The sequence below is a fragment of the Salvelinus fontinalis genome, chromosome 28 (genome assembly GCF_029448725.1).
Source record: "Salvelinus fontinalis isolate EN_2023a chromosome 28, ASM2944872v1, whole genome shotgun sequence".
In the NCBI taxonomy this organism is placed as follows: domain Eukaryota; kingdom Metazoa; phylum Chordata; class Actinopteri; order Salmoniformes; family Salmonidae; genus Salvelinus; species Salvelinus fontinalis.
Genome location: NC_074692.1, coordinates 36,892,831 through 36,913,539, shown reverse-complemented (window position 1 = coordinate 36,913,539; position 20,709 = coordinate 36,892,831). Strand labels below are relative to the sequence as shown.

At 42.2% G+C, this 20,709-nt stretch overlaps 1 protein-coding gene across 2 annotated transcripts in view; it reads right to left on the bottom strand.

Annotated features, from left to right (window-relative positions):
* The window catches only part of LOC129826662 (nitric oxide synthase, brain-like), a 95,871-nt gene that overhangs the window by 6,544 nt on the left and 68,618 nt on the right, over positions 1–20,709 (bottom strand). The window contains exons 13-24 of one of the 2 annotated variants that reach the window (XM_055887631.1): positions 18,533–18,618; positions 14,346–14,490; positions 10,888–10,992; positions 10,656–10,714; positions 10,063–10,179; positions 9,379–9,553; positions 8,036–8,171; positions 7,698–7,776; positions 6,686–6,882; positions 6,001–6,170; positions 1,042–1,252; positions 530–617 (exon numbers count right to left, since the gene is read on the bottom strand). In XM_055887631.1, the coding sequence (XP_055743606.1) occupies positions 530–617; positions 1,042–1,252; positions 6,001–6,170; positions 6,686–6,882; positions 7,698–7,776; positions 8,036–8,171; positions 9,379–9,553; positions 10,063–10,179; positions 10,656–10,714; positions 10,888–10,992; positions 14,346–14,490; positions 18,533–18,618 (1,568 nt within the window). The remainder of the gene's footprint in view (positions 1–529; positions 618–1,041; positions 1,253–6,000; positions 6,171–6,685; positions 6,883–7,697; positions 7,777–8,035; positions 8,172–9,378; positions 9,554–10,062; positions 10,180–10,655; positions 10,715–10,887; positions 10,993–14,345; positions 14,491–18,532; positions 18,619–20,709) is intronic. The other variant, XM_055887632.1, reaches the window with a different exon arrangement.

Genomic DNA, 20,709 nt, shown 5'->3' with positions numbered 1-20,709 from the left:
AAAACATTTAAATAAATGTTCCAAATGATTGTAGAATGCACCATAAAGGCTATGAATCAAGACATTTTCATTTCTAATAACTAGAATCAAAGTATTTTTCTTTATCTTAAAATGTCTTGATTTGTAGCCTTTGTGTTGCATTCTACAATAATTTGGTACATTTATTATTTTAGATGTTTTATGTTATGCCTTCAATTGTAATTTCTGATAACTAGAATCCATGCATTTTTCTTTATCAGAAATTCAAATGTAACAGAAGAAACAACCATTTTAGTCAATGATTGTAGAGGACACCATATATGAGTCAATGTTGGATATGAATCATATGGTATAATCATGTGCAGTGTTGTGACCTGCACTGACAGATCTGAGTCAGTACATATGAATACACACCATATAACAATCGAGGTTGACGTTTGATATAGTCCAAACCACCACTTACAATCATAGAAAATGACGTATTCATTCCATAAGAGTAAAGCAATCATGCAACAATAACACAAACACAAAAAGAAGTACAATGTTATACCCTCTGACAAAACAGGGGACCATTTCTTCTGCCTCTATTCTGTTGAGCCATGATGAACATACTCCATGGTGGATCGGGCCCTCTCCATCTGAAATGAGACAATTACCCATCATCCACTTCACCGGCGTACCGCCTCCTCTCCAAACTACCACTGAAGAAGAGGACACATAATGCAGTTCCCAGGGCTAAGGGCATTTGTCTCCAGATTAGAGAAATGATTGTAATTTAACCATCATGCTCAGCTTCACACACATCACATCATATTGCGCACATCTGAGAAATCATAACCTTTACCATATATAGGGGAAATAACCTCAGATCAGTGTCTAGGGCTAACTTTACACTTGTAAATACCATGTAGCCTAGCGACAGCCCTTACCTCTAGTGTTGTAGAGCCTCATGCCATAACCATGCTGAAAAGACTACCCTAAGGAACATGTAAAACTGACTAGATCAGTGTCTGAGGGAACTTCATCCTGCTCCTGTAAACTCAGTCTAGCGCCAGCCCTTACCCCTGGTTTTGTATGACACTACGGCCACGGTGAGGTGAATCTCCCCTGGGTGAACGTCTGGTGAGGAGCTGATAGAATAGTATCTGGGCTGGAGCAGGGGTAGCTGGGTTAACAGCAGGGTAGAGGGCATTTGGATGGAGGGAAACTCATCCAACACCTCCACCATGGTTGGGTTGTTATACCACTTCCACTTCTCATACTCCTGCAAGCCCTGAGAGGAGAGGAGTAGGAAAGGAGGGGAGAGAGGTGGAGGAGAGGAGGAGGAAAGGAGAGAAATGGAGGAGAGGAGGAGAGAGGTAGAGGAGTAGAAAATGAGGAGAGTAGAGAAGGAGGAGAGGAAAGGAGAGAGGTGGAGGAGAAGATTAGGAAAGGAGAGGAGAGTAAAGAGGTGGATGAGAGGAGTAGGAAAGGAGAGGAGGAGGAGAGAAGTAGGAAAGGAAAGGAGAGTAGAGAGGTGGATGAGAGGAGTAGGAAAGGAGAGGAGGAGGAGAGAAGTAGGAAAGGAAAGGAGAGTAGAGAGGTGGATGAGAGGAGTAGGAAAGGAGAGAAGTAGGAAAGGAGAGAGGTGAAGAAGAGGCATGTTAATGTAATGTGCATTCAATATACCCTACTATAAGGAGCCATGCTGAAGAAATGTATTGCTTCAGAGAAAATGAGTTATTATGGTTGTTTCTCCAACTCCACACACCTGGTGGAGAAGATAAGAGGTGAGACATATATCTTAGTCAGACAACTCACAACAATCTCCTGATGTGATGATGACATTATGTATGATTGACTTCTGACATATTTTGGGCTTTCCAGCTTCAGTCATTATCTGAACTTCAAATGAAATGTTATTTGTCACATGCGCCGAATAGAACAGGTGTAGACCTTGCAGGGAAATGCTTACTGACAAGCCCTTAACCAACAATGCAGGTTGAAGAACAGCCGGAGCCTGAGTACCTTGTGTAAGCCACAGACACTGGGAGTCACGCAGGTCAACTGAGACGAAGACAAATAGCAAGGATAACCGGTAGCTGAAGATCCCACCGTGGCTTGATGTCTGTTTATTATTCCAATGTTTCTCTTTTTTTCCTCTTTAGTTTTTTTAGAATGAGTTGAACCACAAAGAGTGAGGCACTCACTCGCCTGACCAACATAACGTTTTAAGACATTCACCAAAATTGACGTTTTTGAACTGTGGGAGTCTCAGTATGGGGAGAAAATGTGTCTGAGGGATACCGGGCGCATGGCTTAAATTCTATTGCGTCTGTGCAAGCTAAAACTTCTCTACTCTAAGGTTATTTCCAACAAGCGCAAAGTGCTTCAAAATGGTTTTCAATCACATAGAGGAAGGCATTCATGTTTTTTTTGTAAACATATTGAATACACGGGTCAATTGTGCCCTGAGCACAGGGTGCCTCCGTTTTGCGATAAAGTGGAAATTCACAGCTACTGTATTGACAAGAACGCATTCAACAAGGAGACATTTTGGGGTTGAAGAATTCCCATGATAATAAATTAAGACGTAAAAACCATGATCATGCTTTTATTTGCACCTTCCTAACAAGTATTTGTACCTCTGTTTAATGTGCTCACTGTCTGTGACAAAAGGCATAATGAAAACGCTTGAAGAATCTAATGAATGCTAATCAAATTAATTACCTTAGCAGTCCTTTGTGGCTCAGTTGGTTAAAGCATAGTGCTAGTAACACTAGAGTCATGGGTTGGTTAAAGCATAGTGCTGGTAACACCAGAGTCACGGGTTGGTTAAAGCATAGTGCTAGTAACACCAGAGTCACAGGCTGGTTAAAGCATAGTGCTGGTAACACCAGAGTCATGGGTTGGTTAAAGCATAGTGCTACCAATACCAAAGTTGTGGGTTCAATTCCCACTAGGGTCACACATAGTGAAATGCACTCACTGTACAGTAAGTCACTTCGAGTTAAGTGTCTGCTACTTCAAATAGAAATATGTTTGGTTATTCTATCCTGTGGAATCTATGCATTATTAAACAAAATCACAATGGACCTACAAAAATGCAATGTACCAGGGTCTTCCTAGCACTGAATTCCTTCAGATAAAACTGTACTGAACTGTCTAATTTCACCAGCAGGAAAATCTACTCCATAATGACAAAGCAATAACAGTTTTTTTAAAACTACAATATCACTTTTACATAATTATTCAGACCCTTTACTCAGTACTTTGTTGAAGCACCTTTGGCAGCGATTACAGCATTGAGTCTTCTTGGGTAGGGCGCTACAAGCTTGGCACACCTGTATTTAGGGTGTTTCTCCCATTCTTCTCTGTAGATCCTCTCAAGCTCTGTCAGGTTGATGTGGAGCATTTCTGCACAGCTATTTTCAGGTCTCTCCACAGATGTTCAAGTCCGGGCTCTGGCTGGGCCACTCAAGGACATTCAGAGACTTGTCCCAAAGCCACTCCTGCGTTGTCTTGGCTGTGTGCTTAGGGTTGTTGTCCTGTTGGAAGGTGAACCTTCGCCCCAGTCGGAAAACCTGAGCGCTCTGGAGCAGGTTGTCATCAAGGATCTCCCTGTACTTTGCTCCATTCATCTTTCCCTCGATCCTGACTAGTCTCCCAGTCCCTGCCACTGAAAAACATCCCCACAGCATGAATCTGCCACCACCATGCTTCACCGAGGCATGGTGCCAGGTTTCCTCCAGACGTTATGCTTGGCATTCAGGCCAAAGAGTTCAATCTTGGTTTCATCAGACCAGAGAATCTTGTTTCTCATGGTCTGAGAGTCTTTAGGTACCTTTTGGCAAACTCCAAGCAGGCTGTCATGTGCCATTTACTGAAGAGTGGCTTCCATCTGGCCACTCTACCATAAAAGCCTGATTGGTGGCATGCTGCAGAGATGGTTGTCCATCTGGAAGGTTTCCACTTTATTCTTGGGGACCTTCAATGCTGCATGCATTTTTTGGTAACCTTCCCCATATCTGTGCCTCAACGCAATCCTGTCTCAGAGCTCTACGGACAATTCCTTCAACCTCATGGCTTGGTTTTTTGCTCTGACATGCACTGTCAACTGTGGGACCTTATATAGACAGGTGTGTGCCTTTCCAAATCATGTCCAATCAATTTAATTTACCACAGGTGGGCTCCAATCAAGTTGTAGAAACATCTCAAGGATGATCAATGGAAACAAGGTTCAGCTGAGCTCAATTTCAAGTCTCATAGCAAAGTGACTGAATACTTATGTAAATAAGGTATTTCTGGTTTAAATATTTAATACACTTGCAAAAATTTCTAAAAACCTGTTATTGCTTTGTCTTTATGGGGTGTAGATTGCTGAGAAAAAAATAAATATATAATACATTTTAGAATAAGGCTGTAACGTAACAAAATGCAGAAAAAGTCAACGGATCTGAATTATTTCCGAAGGCACTGTATACCCATTGATTCTTGAAGAGTATAACTTATAAATGCCTCATGAGCTTAGTTCAACTGTCTAACCACATCAGAACCCAAAATAGAAGCTTGTTGACTCCAATGTTTGTAACAATGTAAATGTAAATAAACACAGTATAGCTTCAAATCATTGGGCTCTATTCAATCCGTATAACGGATATTCAGCATGATTGAAATTTAAAGGTAATGTTCAATAGGAAATTAGGAAAATACCTTAACATTTCTAACGCTTCAGCAATACAGATTGAATATAGGCCATGGTTAACACACCTGTCCATACCTGTCTCTATGAAGTTGAGAGTGGTTACATTTCTTCAGGCCCTCTCTCAGCTTTTTACCAAAACAGAAGCAGAAGTGACCGCTTTGTTATTCTTTTATTTAAGGATTCTAGCTTTAATTTACATTTTTGTAGGTGTTGATACATTTTTCTTTAGGGCCAATCAAGTCAAGTGTGACATTTTAAAGTGGGAATTACAAACAGGAGTATCATTCACACCAAAAATCTGAGGGGGCACAAAGTATGTGAGGATGGCTTGGGGTGGTCTGGAGGGGGGCTATGCCCCCTGTCCGTAAATTGGAGAATTTTGAATTTTTCAAATACCTGAAACACCTTATTACTGCAATCTAAAGCCATAATCATTATGTTTAATTCTATGTAATTTTTAAAAATCTAAAGTAAATTTTTCTGCATATTAAAGCATACCTCTTGAGCTGTCTGTATCCTCCTGACTGATGGTTCTTTTGTTAAAGGAACTAAATATGCTTCTCTGCATCTCTGTTAAAATCTGGGTAAAATATTGAAAGGAATGTGAGTCTTATTCAGTACATTTAGTTATTGCTTGCTTTTCTATATTCTAACGTTGCCAGCAGGCATGCCTGCTAAGATAATTAGACAAGCTAGCTACTCTTGCTAGCTAGTTATAAGGTTAGGAGATTGGGAACCTATCTGGGCTAGCTAAAGCCAACTTCATAAAATTGCTAGGTAGCTTGTAGTATTACAGATTTGTTATTTATTTTTTAAACAGGACAAATATGAGGGGACACGTGCCGCTGTGCACCCTATGGGCATGATGACTCTGATTACAAACTTTAGGAGCCTTTTAAAGCATTTTCTGCTGTACATGAAAATGATCTGCGATAACAGAGGGATCAAATTAACGTAGCAGATCTGTATGAGTACATTGCATAGGAGACCCCTTGAATCTGGAGGGTTGACTGGTGGACCTTTTAACATACTGACTCAAGGATATAAGGTACATAGGATCTTAATTCGACCACTCTTTTATTGCTGCGCTTTGTGATTTATATAAATTCACTGAAAACCCACAAAAACCCACGGTTATATTAACAGTATTGCACTTTTCATGTAGTCTACTTTTAGCCAGCTTATAGCCTAACCACCGATCAAACAACATTATGGACTAGACATTCAAATCCTGTTGCTGCAGGGTTATTTTGCTGTGACAATATGGGTCAAATTAAGATCCTACATCTGTACACATGGTGAAACATACAGACTATATGGTTAGAACCGTTCATTACCTTACTGAGGGTCTCTAGCTTCTTCCTCTGCTTGTCGTTAGTGGCCAGGGAGGCAAACTGCTGAAGCAGGACTGGGCTGGGGGGCGTGGTGATATCCAGGAAGTGCTGGAAGGCCTGGTAGATGGTGCAAGGGGGGATCCGAGGTTCCTCCAGCCAGTTACTGATCACACCTTCAGATGGAGAAAACAAGCACAAAAGTACATTTGACGGACACTCTTATCAAGAGCGACATACAGGAGCGTGTGCAAGTGCCTTGCTCAAGGGCATATCAACTGTTATTTTTTTCTTCACCTAGTTGGCTCTGGGATTCAAACCAGTGACGTTTCAGTTACTGGCCTAACGCTCTTAACAGCTAGGCTACCTGCCGCCCACTTAGAACAAGTTCAGTATTTATTCTTGTGCATCAATAATATAACACTACAATAGCATGATGTATGAGTAGCCTACACAACCTGTGAATGCCAGTGTAAAATGTTAAGCACTGCTTAAAAAAATTCAAGTATTTGAGCATTAAATAGTCAAGTATACTGTACACTGTGCATAATGTAAACCACCAAAAATCCTCCTAATAAGACCTGCATATCCAATATCAAACTCTGTTTGTTCTTTATTGTCTAATATTGAATGAAGAGCATGGAGGGCTTCCTAAATACAGGTTGTATACATAACATAGAGTTCTACTTACCCAGTGCTGTGTTCCTCTCTTCCAGGAACTCCACCTTAACGATTTGATTGACAGGTGGACCGTCCTCTAGTTTCTCTATGAGGGCCGTAACCAGGTCCTCATGGTTTCCAGGGAAGATGCCCAGATGGTCACCGGGTTGGTACACCAGGCTGTCCTCGTTATTTGTGTGGAGTCTAACAAATATGGTGGAGCGACTGCTAGGGGATTCAGAACTGTGGTTACATTTGGTGGTTACAGTTTGTGGTTACAGTTGTGGTTACAGTTTGGGGTTAGAGTTTGTGACTAGAGTTTGGGGTTAGAGTTTTGGGTTAAAGTTTTGGGTGACAGTTTGTAGTTAGAGTTGTGGTTAGAGTTTGGGGTTAGAGTTTGTAGTTATAATTTGTGACTAGAGTTTGTGACTAGATTTTGGGGTTAGAGTTTGTAGCTAGAGTTTGGGGTTAGAGTTTGTAGTTATAGTTTGTGGTTATAATGTGTGACTAGAGTTTGGGCTTAGAGTTTGTGGCTAGAGTTTGTGCTTACAGTTTGGAGTTAGAGTTTGGGGTTAGAGTTTGTAGTTATAGTTTGTGGTTATAATGTGTGACTAGAGTTTGTGGCTAGAGTTTGTGGCTAGAGTTTGGGGTTAGAATTTATGGCTAGAATTTGTGGCTAGAGTTTGGGGTTGGAGTTTGTAAACATTGTACAGTTTGTGGTTAGAGTTTGGGGTTAGATTTGGTAGTTACAGTTTGTGGCTAGAGTTTGGGGTTAGAGTTTGTGGCTAGAGTTTGGGGTTAGAATTTGTGGCTAGAATTTGTGGCTAGAGTTTGGGGTTGGAGTTTGGGGTTGGAGTTTGTAAACATTGTACAGTTTGTGGTTAGAGTTTGGGGTTAGAGTTTGGGGTTAGATTTGGTAGTTACAGTTTGTAAACATTGTACAGTTTGGGGTTATAGCATCTCATATCAAGCAAGGCTAGAGTAAAATCATAAAACACTTATTGAGCTAGCTATACAATACTGTGAGAACAAAATCTACCCACTTGGATGTAGAACTCTGGAGGTTTTCACTCTGTATGATCTTGGCTCCATAGACCTTCTTCTTGTGGATGCTGTATAATGCTGTTGAAGGACACATTCACAAAGGTTCATCAATGAAAGCATTTGAGCTATTCTATACTGTACTGTAACAAATTCACTTTGATCAGATAAATACTCCTTTTCCACCCTTTACATATCATGACACTTGCTTATGAATGATTTCTGAAGTAGCCATATAGGCCTTATAAAGGGTTTATAAAGGCTTCATAAGATTTTTTTTATTTTTTAAAGCTATGTTTTGTTTAAAGTGAGACAGAGTGTTCAATGAAACCCTTTATACCTTGTGTTAGGGCAGGGGCCTCAGCTGTGTATGTGAGGCGGAACCTGCTCTTCTTCCAGCTACGATCGTTACTGATCAAAGAATCGTGTGCCTTCTCGATGTTCACATCACCGATGCAGAACACATCACAGGCAGCCTTGACAAACAGACACAACCACAGGCGTTTATAAGGACAGGTATTCAAAGCTTTGCTTGTTTAACAGCACATTTTAGACCACATTCAGAGCTCTATCTTTCACAGCTGATAGGCTTTTTACAGATGCATTTTGAGCGGTTTATAAACATGAATAATGCACTAAATGCAGAAATAAACATCCTGGTGTCAGGACTTCCGCCGAAGTTGGTGCCTCTTCTTGTTCGGGCGGCGTTCGGCGGTCGTCGTCACCGGCTTTCTAGCTGCCACCGATCTACGTTTCTTTTTCCATTTGTTTTGTCTTGATTGTACACACCTGGTTCCCATTACGTTATAATTTATTCCCTATTTAACCCTCTAGTTCCCACATGGTTTTGTGCGTGTTTGTTCTTTGTTTAGTGTTCAAGACTTCTGTGAGCTGGTGTGTTTTCCCTGCGTGGAAATGTTGTTTATTTTCGAGTAAAGTACGTCTTCTACTCGGTTCTGTGTCCTGTGCCTGACTCCGTCCTAACCGCTGCACATTGACACATGACACCTGGTCTGCAAATAAACATAAGATCATCATCCCACTGTCAAGGTCTGGCTGCCTGAAGCATTAGCTCAACAAAGAACGCATGACTCAACAGGCTGTCAGAGTGTGGGGGGTTGTTCCTAATTTACTACTGAATATAACTCTACAGACCATGCAGACACCTGTGGGCACATCACACCAGGTGTGCCAGAATTCTCTGACGCAAATATTGTTCTGTGTAGTCCATTATTAAGACCATTACCGCTATTGATTTGATTCAGACAACCATACAAAGGAATTGCTCAAAAGAGCTTATTTCTGTGTGTGCATGCCTGTGTGCACACGGACGTGTAGGCCTTCATGCATGTGAGTGAGTGTGTTCTGTGCCCCACAAGGACTCCCCCCAGTCACCCAACTTTGAAGACCTTCTTGGCCCAGGACTCCCCAGTCACCCCACCTTGAAAACTTTCTTGACCCAGGACTCCCCAGTCACCCCACCTTGAAAACCTTCTTGGCCCAGGTCTCCCCAGTCACCCCACCTTGAAAACTTTCTTGGCCCAGGACTCCCCAGTCACCCCACCTTGAAAACTTTCTTGACCCAGGCCTCCCCAGTCACCCCACCTTAAACTTTCTTGACCCAGGCCTCCCCAGTCACCCCACCTTAAACTTTCTTGACCCAGGCCCCCCCAGTCACCCCACCTTGAAAACCTTCTTGGCCCAGTTTCTGAAGGACTCCTCCTGGCCACACAGCTCATCTCCCTCCCCCATGCGTAGGATGCGCTCCCCCCCCAGCTCCTCGAACAGCGTGTCCACAGCGTGGGCAAAAGCACAGAAGTGTGGGTAGGCCCTGGAGCCAAGGCCAAACACTGAGAACCTAGAGAGAGGGAGAGAGAGAGATGCACACATGTGCAGGCACACACACAGAGTTTAAATTGATTTGATTCAGACAACCATACAAGGGAATTGCTCAAAAGAGCTTATTTCTTCCTCCCTCTGTCCTCTCAGAACACTATACAGACAGTATAAAGGGATGAGTTATCACTTCGTCTGATGTTTTCTATGTTATCTTGCACCAGATGGCCCTGTCTGTGTTAGTGAAAAGGAGACATTTCCACCCCCGTGCAGCCATCAAAACACAGGTTTAATAAGCAGTCCAAGACGTCTTTGGGTTCTCTTCAGACAGACAGAGGGCTTTGTCTCCCTGTTGTAGCCTGGCTATCATCTATACTCACAAGTCTGTCGTTTGTTAACCTGTTCAACTCTGTTTAAGCACAATGCAAAAAATATATTTGAATTTAACCATACAAATATTTTTTGGCAATCAGATTGCACTTCAACCCACATTGGCCAATTTTAAAGTTGGATTGGGCTAGTTTACTGTACCTGACGTTGGCGAGGGGTCCGGTACTCTCGAAGTTGACCCTGGGCTCGGGTTCGTCGCTGGAGGATTTGCGGGTGTCTGAGTAGGACGACACGCTGTTGAAACGGACTTTGTAACTCCTGACAGAGAGGCAGATACAGGGACAGCATGTACACTCAGTATAGAATACTACTTCACTAGTCCATTGCAGAGACAGAAATATTTTCTTTGGCTGTCCTCCCAACGACTTCAGACAAGACACAACACATTATTTTGGGAGGAGTACAAGACCAGCCGCAGTGCAGAATCTGTGGAGCAATTTTAGGGGTTAAGTATCTTACTCAAGGGCATAAGGACAGGAGATAGTACACTTCCTCCTCCAAAAAAAAATCTCAGTTAAGTGTTGAGTAATGCTGTCCATCTGTATGAGGATGTCTGTGACCTTTACTGTAGCCATGATTACATCCCAAATGGCTCCCTATTCCCTATATAGTACACTACCCACTCTATGGAACCCTGGTCAAAAGTAGTGCACTATATAGGGAATAGGGTGCCATTTGGGATGTGTACCAAGTCAGCATTCTCTGGTTGAATGGGCCCAGATGGTTGAACTCACTTTCTGTCCTCTGTGTTGGATGTAGGATGTCTCATTTCCATCAAGGCAGCTCCAAATTTCTACACAAACAGGAAGACGGTCAATAGTCAATCGCCTGCAGGTTAAACATATACATGGTACACGCTGCACATTGCTGTGGGAATCAAACACACACACGCAGGTAAACACACTCAACCGCACGCATGTGCAGGTACACACACACAAACTAACACACTGTACTGGCCAATCCTACCTCTCCATTTTCGGGTGGATCTCCATTGCCAAATGTACTGGTAACGGCCAACACCAGTGTTTCATGCTCCAGATCCACCATGTCGTATTCATCCATTGACATCACCTGTAGTAGTGGAACATATGTGTCAATAAAGCTGTCCACATTTCATACATTCACTTAATGTGTGTGAACCAGAGACATTTTGAAATGAAGTGAAAACACACATTTTCAGCAAACAAAATGGCAACCAAAAAATGGCACTCAAAGAGTGATACCACAAAATGAACAGTCATATAGTGCCTTCGGAAAGTATTCAGACCCCTTGACCTTTTCCCCCCAAACTTATGTTACAGCATTATTCTAAAATGTTTTAAATAAATCAAAATCCTCAACAATCTACACCATACCCCATAATGACAAAGTGAAAACAGTATCTTATTTACATACAGTATCAACCAAAAGTTTGGACACACCTACTCATTCAAGGGTTCTTCTTTATTTTTACTATTTTCTACATTGTAGAAAAGCAGTGAAGTCATCAAAACTATGAAATAACACATATGTAATAATGTAGTAAACAAAAAAAGGGTTAAACAAATATATTTTATATTTGAGATTCTTCAAAGTAGGCACCCTTTGCCTTGATGACAGCTTTGCACACTCTTGGCATTTTCTCAACCAGCTTCATGAGGTAGTCTGGAATGCATTTCAATTAACAGGTGTGCCTTGATAAAAGTTCATTTGTAGAATTTCTTTCCTTCTTATTAATGTTGTGACAAGGTAGGTGTCATGATCGTTTGAATGATTGGACCAAGCCGCAGCGTGCGTAGAACTCCACATGTTTAATAAATATGAAAATCACCAAACAAAACAGAAGAAACCGAAACGTGCCGTTCTGGGCTGCTCACAAGCAGCTACACAAAAACAAGATCCCACAAACAACAGGTGGGAAAAGGCTGCCTAAATATGATTCCCAATCAGAGACAACGATAGACAGCTGCCTCTGAACCATACCAGGCCAACATAGAAAATGAAAAACTAGAATGCCCACCCTAATCACACCCTGACCTAACCAAATAGAGAAATAAAAAGGCTATCTAAGGTCAGGGTGTGACAAGGTAGGGATGGTATACAGAAGATAGCCCTAATTACTAAAAGACCAAGTCCATATTCTGGCAAGAACAGCTCAAATAAGCGAAGAGAAACGACAGTCGATCATTACTTTAAGACATGAAGGTGAGTCAATGCGGAAAATTTCAAGAGCTTTGAAAGTTTCTTTGAGTGCATTCGCAAAAACCATCAAGTGCTATGATGAAACTGTCTCTCATGAGGATAGCCACAGGAAAGGAAGACCCAGAGTTACCTCTGCTGTGGAGGATAAGTTCATTCAATTTACCAGCCTCAGAAATTGCAGCCCAAATAAATGCTTCAGAGTTCAAGTAACAGACACATCTCAACATCAACTGTTCAGAGTAGACTGCGTGGATCAGGCCTTCATTGTTGAATTGCTGCAAAGAAACCACTACTAAAGGACACCAATAATAAGAAGAGACTTCCGTGGGCCAATAAACACAAGCAATGGACACTAGACTGCTGGGAATCTGTCCTTTGGTCTGATGAGTCCAAATTTGTGTCTTTGGGAAATGCAGAGTAGGTCAAAGAATGACCTCTGCATGTGTAGTTCCCACCGTGAAGCATGGAGGAGGAGGTGTGATGTGTGGGGGAGCTTTGCTGGTGACACTGTCAGTGATTTATTTAGAATTCAAGACACACTTTACCAGCATAACTATTCTGCATTCTGCAGCAATACGCCATCCCATCTGGTTTGCACTTAGTGGGACTATCGCTTGTTTTTAAACAGAACAATGACCCAAAACACACCTCCAGGCTGTGTAAGGGCTATTTGACCAAGGAGAGGGATATAGTGTGCTGCATCACATGACCTGGCCTCCACAATCACCCGACCTCAGCCCAATTGAGATGGTTTGGGATGAGTTGGAGCGCAGAGTGAAGGAAAAGCAGCCAACAAGTGCTCAGCATATGTGGGAACTCCTTCAAGACTGTTAGAAAAGCATTTCACATGAAGCTGGTTGAGAGAATGCCAAGAGTGTGCAAAGCTGTCATCAAGGCAAAGGGTGGCTACTTTGAAGAATCTCAAATATAAAATAGATTTTGATTTGTTTAACACTTTTTTGCTACTGCATGATGTGTTATGTCTTCACTATTTTTCTACAATGTAGAAAAAAGTTAAAAATAAAGAAAAACCCTTGAATGAGTGGGTGTGTCCAAACTTTGGACTGGAACTGTAAGTATTCAGACCCTTTGCTATGAGACTTGAAATTGAGCTCAGGTGCATCCTGTTTCCAATTATCATCGTTGAGATGTTTCTACAACTTGATTGGAGTCCACCTGTGGTAAATTCAATTGATTGGACATGACTCGGAAAGGCACACCTATATAAGGTCCAACAGTTGACAATGCATATCAGAGCAAAAACCAAGTCATGAGGTTGAAGGAACTGTCCGTACAGTTCGGAGACAGGATTGTGTCGAGGTACAGATCTGGGGAAGTGTACCAAAAAATGTCTGCAGCATCGAAGGTCCCCAAGAACACAGTGGCATTCATCATTCTTAAATTGAAAAAGTTTGAATGAACAATCAAATGAACACTACGTCCTTGTCTTTATGAGCTGATCATGTGCTGCGATACAATTGACACCCAGATATCCAACTCTCTCTCTCTGACTCCAGCAGCCTTCGTTCCTACGGGCCATTGTGCTGACAGAAAGAAAGAACGAGAGAATGGACAAGATTACCTAGAAGAGGAAGAGAGGAAACGCCCGGTCATCCATCCGCTCTGCATCTGCCTGTCTGACTCAACTACAACAAGATCATCCCTCACGTCTGATTGATTACTTTAAGTAGGAAGCAGTAAAAACAGAAGATGTCATGTCCTGGAGGGAGACACTAGATGACTGAGAGCAGTAGAGCTGCATATTTTTCTATTTTGACAATCACATTTACACAGCCTGCGGTTTTTAAAGATTTTATCTTAAACTACAGCTTAACGCTTGGCTGGGTTGATTCTTCCGCTGTGGCCCCTGGCACTTTGCTGCATGAGAGGGAATCGGAATGTGACAAAATACACATTTCCGTGTAACCTCGCCTTATTGGTGTGAAACCGTCTCCTCGCTTTTTCAAATCTGCGGGGCCTCTGCTTTGTCAGTGAGGGGGGGATAGTTTTTTAAAAAGTATTTTCTTCCATTCACAATAACATCCCAAAAAAGACATGACGCATGAAGTCATATTCAAGTTGTGTGGTTTACCTTTGCGTCAAAGAAATGTATGAAAATCTCACACAGGGTTCAGGGAGATGTTTTTGAAGTCGGCTTTTCATGTTCCAATCAAAATAACATCAAAAATAGACATGGCACATCAATTCATATTCATTTTGTGTGGTAGCTATATAAAGGTTACCTTTGCGTCAAAGGCATGCTTGAAGATCTCACACAGGGTTCTTGCATAGTCTTGAGATTTTCCAGTCTCGGTGGCAAATAGTATAGTAGCTTTGACCCTCTTAGCCATGGCTTGGCCCATTAGCTTGGCTGAGAACTTCACAGCCCTGCACACACACACACATAGACAGATAGAGAGGACATGTATAATTCATAACATAATAAAACGTCTATATATATATATAAACATTAAAAATGGTTAATTCATGAAAGCTTTTATATAGTGTAACCAAAAAAAGGATAAATCACAGGCACCAGTGATCAAAGGCACAGCAGACCTTGTCACAACACGAACCCTTAACCCTTTACCTTTTAACCCTTCCACCTTCCCCCCCTTCGCTCTTCCCCCTCACCCCTTCCCTCTTCCCCCTTGCCCCTTCCTCTTACCTCTTCCTTCTTCTCTCTTCCCCCTTCTCTCTTCCCCCTTGCCCCTTCCTCTTACCTCTTCCCTCTTCCCCCTTCTCTCTTTCCCCTCACCCCTTCCCCTTTTACCCCATCCCTCTTCTCTCTTTTCCCTTTTTCCCCCTTTCCCCTTCCCTCTTCCCCCTCACCCCTTCCCCCTCACCCTATCCCTCTTCCCCCCCACCCCTTTCTCTTACCTCTTCCCCCTTCTCTCTTCCCCCCTTTACCCTTTACCCCTTCCCTCTTTCCCCCTTACCCCTTTCAACCTTCTCTCTTTCCCTTCCCCCTTCTCTCTTCCACCTCCACTCTCACTAAAGTCTTCTAAACTCAGATAACTACTATAGTTTACAAGCTTTCCCTCCGCGCTCGGGTGGTTTGCTTGAGCAGACAGACAGACAGTGCTGCATGTCATGCCTAAACAGCAAATGGTAATCATGATGACCTATCTAGTCGTATCCTCGTGATGACCTATCTAGTCGTATCCTCGTGATGACCTAGCTTGTCGTATCCTAGTGATGACCTAGCTTGTCGTATCCTCGTGATGACCTATCTAGTCGTATCCTCGTGATGACCTAGCCTGTCGTATCCTCGTGATGACCTAGCCTGTCGTATCCTCGTGATGACCTAGCTTGTCGTATCCTCGTGATGACCTAGCTTGTCGTATCCTCGTGATGACCTAGCTTGTCGTATCCTCGTGATGACCTAGATTGTCGTATCCTCGTGATGACCGAGCTTGTCGTATCCTCGTGATGACCTAGCTTGTCGTATCCTCGTGATGACCTAGCTTGTCGTATCCTCGTGATGACCTATCTAGTCGTATCCTCGTGATGACCTAGCTTGTCGTATCCTCGTGATGACCTATCTAGTCGTATCCTCGTGATGACCTAGCTTGTCGTATCCTCGTGATGACCTAGCTTGTCGTATCCTCGTGATGACCTAGCTTGTCGTATCCTCGTGATGACCTAGCTTGTCGTATCCTCGTGATGACCTAGCTTGTCGTATCCTCGTGATGACCTAGCTTGTCGTATCCTCGTGATGACCTAGATTGTCGTATCCTCGTGATGACCTAGCCTGTCGTATCCTCGTGATGACCTAGCTTGTCGTATCCTCGTGATGACCTAGCTTGTCGTATCCTCGTGATGACCTAGCTTGTCGTATCCTCGTGATGACCTAGCTTGTCGTATCCTCGTGATGACCTATCTAGTCGTATCCTCGTGATGACCTATCTAGTCGTATCCTCGTGATGACCTATCTAGTCGTATCCTCGTGATGACCTAGCTTGTCGTATCCTCGTGATGACCTAGCCTGTCGTATCCTCGTGATGACCTAGCCTGTCGTATCCTCGTGATGACCTAGCTTGTCGTATCCTCGTGATGACCTATCTAGTCGTATCCTCGTGATGACCTATCTAGTCGTATCCTCGTGATGACCTATCTAGTCGTATCCTCGTGATGACCTATCTAGTCGTATCCTCGTGATGACCTATCTAGTCGTATCCTCGTGATGACCTATCTAGTCGTATCCTCGTGATGACCTAGCCTGTCGTATCCTCGTGATGACCTAGCCTGTCGTATCCTCGTGATGACCTATCTTGTTGTATCCTCGTGATGACCTAGCTTGTCGTATCCTCGTGATGATCATTAACACACTGTATTTACTAGCGGTTCTATAATATCATTAACACGCTGTATTTACTAGTAGTTCTATAATATCATTAACTAGCTGTATTTACTAGCAGTTCTATAATATCATTAACACGCTGTATTTACTAGCAGTTCTATAACATCATTAACACACTGTATTTACTAGCGGTTCTATAATATCATTAACTAGCTGTATTTACTAGTAGTTCTATAATATCATTAACTAGCTGTATTTACTAGTAGTTCTATAATATCATTAACTAGCTGTATTTACTAGTAGTTCTATAATATCATTAACTAGCTGTATTTACTAGTAGTTCTATAATATCATTAACACGCTGTATTTACTAGTAGTCCTATAATATCATTAACACGCTGTATTTACTAATAGTCCTATAATATCATTAACACGCTGTATTAACTAGAGGTTCTAAAATATCATTAACACACTGTATTTACTAGCGGTTCTATAATATCATTAACACGCTGTATTTACTAGCAGTTCTATAACATCATTAACACACTGTATTTACTAGCGGTTCTATAATATCATTAACACGCTGTATTTACTAGCGGTTCTATAATATCATTAACACGCTGTATTTACTAGCAGTTCTATAATATCATTAACACGCTGTATTTACTAGCAGTTCTATAATATCATTAACACGCTGTATTTACTAGCAGTTCTATAATATCATTAACACGCTGTATTAACTAGCAGTTCTATAATATCATTAACAAGCTGTATTAACTAGCAGTTCTATAATATCATTATCTAGCTGTATTAACTAGCGGTTCTATAATATCATTAACACGCTGTATTAACTAGCGGTTCTATAATATCATTAACACGCTGTATTTACTAGTAGTTCTATAATATCATTAACACGCTGTATTTACTAGTAGTTCTATAATATCATTAACATGCTGTATTTACTATCAGTTCTATAATATCATTAACACGCTGTATTTACGAGCGGTTCTATAATATCATTAACTAGCTGTATTTACTAGTAGTTCTATAATATCATTATCTAGCTGTATTAACTAGCAGTTCTATAATATCATTAACACGCTGTATTTACTAGCAGTTCTATAATATCATTAACATGCTGTATTTACTATCAGTTCTATAATATCATTAACACGCTGTATTTACTAGCGGTTCTATAATATCATTAACTAGCTGTATTTACTAGTAGTTCTATAATATCATTATCTAGCTGTATTTACTAGCGGTTCTATAATATCATTAACACGCTGTATTAACTAGCAGTTCTATAATATCATTAACAAGCTGTATTAATTAGCAGTTCTATAATATCATTAACAAGCTGTATTAACTAGCGGTTCTATAATATCATTAACACGCTGTATTAACTAGCAGTTCTATAATATCATTAACACTCTGTATTTACTAGCAGTTCTATAATATCATTAACAAGCTGTATTAACTAGTAGTTCTATAATATCATTATCTAGCTGTATTAACTAGCGGTTCTATAATATCATTATCTAGCTGTATTAACTAGCATTTCTATAATATCATTAACACGCTGTATTTACTAGCGGTTCTATAATATCATTAACACTCTGTATTTACTAGTAGTTCTATAATATTATTAACAAGCTGTATTAACTAGCAGTTCTATAATATCATTAACACGCTGTATTTACTAGCAGTTCTATAATATCATGAACACGCTGTATTTACTAGCAGTTCTATAATATCATTATCTAGCTGTATTAACTAGCAGTTCTATAATATCATTAACAAGCTGTATTAACTAGCAGTTCTATAATATCATTAACACGCTGTATTTACTAGCAGTTCTATAATATCATTAACACGCTGTATTTACTAGCAGTTCTATAATATCATGAACACGCTGTATTTACTAGTAGTTCTATAATATCATGAACACGCTGTATTTACTAGCAGTTCTTTATTAGTGCCAAATGGAGGATTAGGAAACAAGTGTGTACTTCAGTGTACATAAACAGCAAGCAGGACCGCAATGGAGACCTCTAACCCCAATCTAGGGGAAGCATAATGTTGCCCTTAGGCCTAAGGAAAGGACCTCTCTATCTCTGTACTCACTTGGCCAGTTTCTTGAAGCCAATGGCTCTTTTCTTGGTGGGTGTCCCATTGTTGACTTTCCACACGTGGTGATTCCATGGGTCAGCCTATAGTGGTGAGAGAAGCGCGTCACATTAGGCTCAACATACAAGTCAGTGGATGATGTTACTGTACATTTAAAGGACATAGATACTGTACATACTGTTATGATTTTGACTTCATTTTACCGGGCAAACTAAATCAAACACAACTAAAGTATTTGAAAGAATTTGACAACACAAACTCTCCTTCTTCCGTGAACCACCGCATTTAACCCCGGTAGGGTGACTGGAAACACAAGTCAATCAAAAAGGCAAAAAGACATTACAAGGACAAAGTGGAGTCGCTATTCAACAGCTCAGACATGAGACGCAGATGGCAGACAATCACGCATTATAAAGGGAAAACCAGCTACATCGCAGACACTCAGTCCCAGACAAAATAAACACCTTTTTCACCCGCTTCGAGGAAAACCACACAGAGCCGTTTTCGTGGGCCCCCGCCGCTCACATGAACTGTGGGCTCCATATCTCTGTAGCCAGCATGAGTAGTACTTTCAAACTTGTTAACCCTCTCAGGCTGCTGTCAAAGACAGCATACCGAGAGCATGCGCAGACCAGTTGGCTGTAGTGTTTACGGACATATTCAACTTCTCCCTATCGTAGTCTGTTGTCCCCACTGACAAAGGTAAAAATATGAACAAGGCAATTAACCCACTGTTCCTAGGCCGTCAGTGTAAATAAGAATTTGTTCTTAACTGTCACGATCGTGTGGAGGATTGACGGACCAATACGCAGCACTTGGAAAATAAGCCATCTTCTTTTATTTTAAAAAAGATGACGAAAAATAAACACGAAACACTTAATACAAAAACAAAACAAGAAAACGATCGTGAAGCTAAAACAACGATGTGCACACACTGGCTACAAACGTATCACATAGACAATTACCCACAACCAATGAGAGCCTATGGCTACCCTAAATAAGGCTCCCAATCAGAGACAACCGAAATCAGCTGTCTCTAATTGGGAACTCATTCAGGTAACCATAGACTCTCCTAGACAACTAAACATACATAGACAACGCTAGACACCTGAACTCCACACAAACCCATATACTACACAACAACCCCTTTACCATAAAAAACACCCAAAACCAACAAAACACAAACATTCCCCATGTCACACCCTGACCTAACTAAAATAATAAAGAAAACAAAGAATACTAAGGCCAGGGCGTGACATAACCCCCCCCTTAAGGTGCGAACTCCGGGCGCACCATTACACAGTCTAGGGGAGGGTCTGGGTGGGCTTCCATCCACGGTGGCGGCTCCGGCTCTGGTCGTGGTCCCCACGTCACCACAGTCCCTAACCACCTCCTTAGCTTCTTCAAAATGACCCCTCTCCACATTAACCCCATTGCATTAAGGGGCAGTTCCGGACTAAGGGCCAGTACCAGGGTAAGGGGCAGTACCAGGGTCAGGGGCAGTACCAGGGTAAGGGGCAGTACCAGGGTAAGGGGCAGCACCAGGGTAAGGGGCAGCTCCGGACTGAGGAATGGCAGCTCCGGACTGAGGAATGGCAGCTCCGGACTGAGGAATGGCAGCTCCGGACTGAGGGACTGCAGCTCCGGACTGAGGGACGGCCCATGGCTGGCTGACAGATCTGGCTGCTCATGGCTGGCTAACGGATCTGGCTGCTCATGGCTGGCTGACTGATCTGGCTGCTCATGGCTGGCTGACTGATCTGACTGCTCATGGCTGGCTGACGGATCTGGCTGCTCATGGCTGGCTGACGGATCTGGCTGCTCATGGCTAGCTGACGGATCTGGCTGCTCATGGCTAGCTGACGGATCTGGCTGCTCATGGCTAGCTGACGGATCTGGCTGCTCATGGCTAGCTGACGGATCTGGCTGCTCATGGCTAGCTGACGGATCTGGCTGCTCATGGCTAGCTGACGGATCTGGCTGCTCATGGCTAGCTGACGGATCTGGCTGCTCATGGCTAGCTGACGGATCTGGCTGCTCATGGCTAGCTGACGGATCTGGCTGCTCATGGCTAGCTGACGGATCTGGCTGCTCATGGCTAGCTGACGGATCTGGCTGCTCATGGCTAGCTGACGGATCTGGCTGCTCATGGCTGGCTGACGGATCTGGCTGCT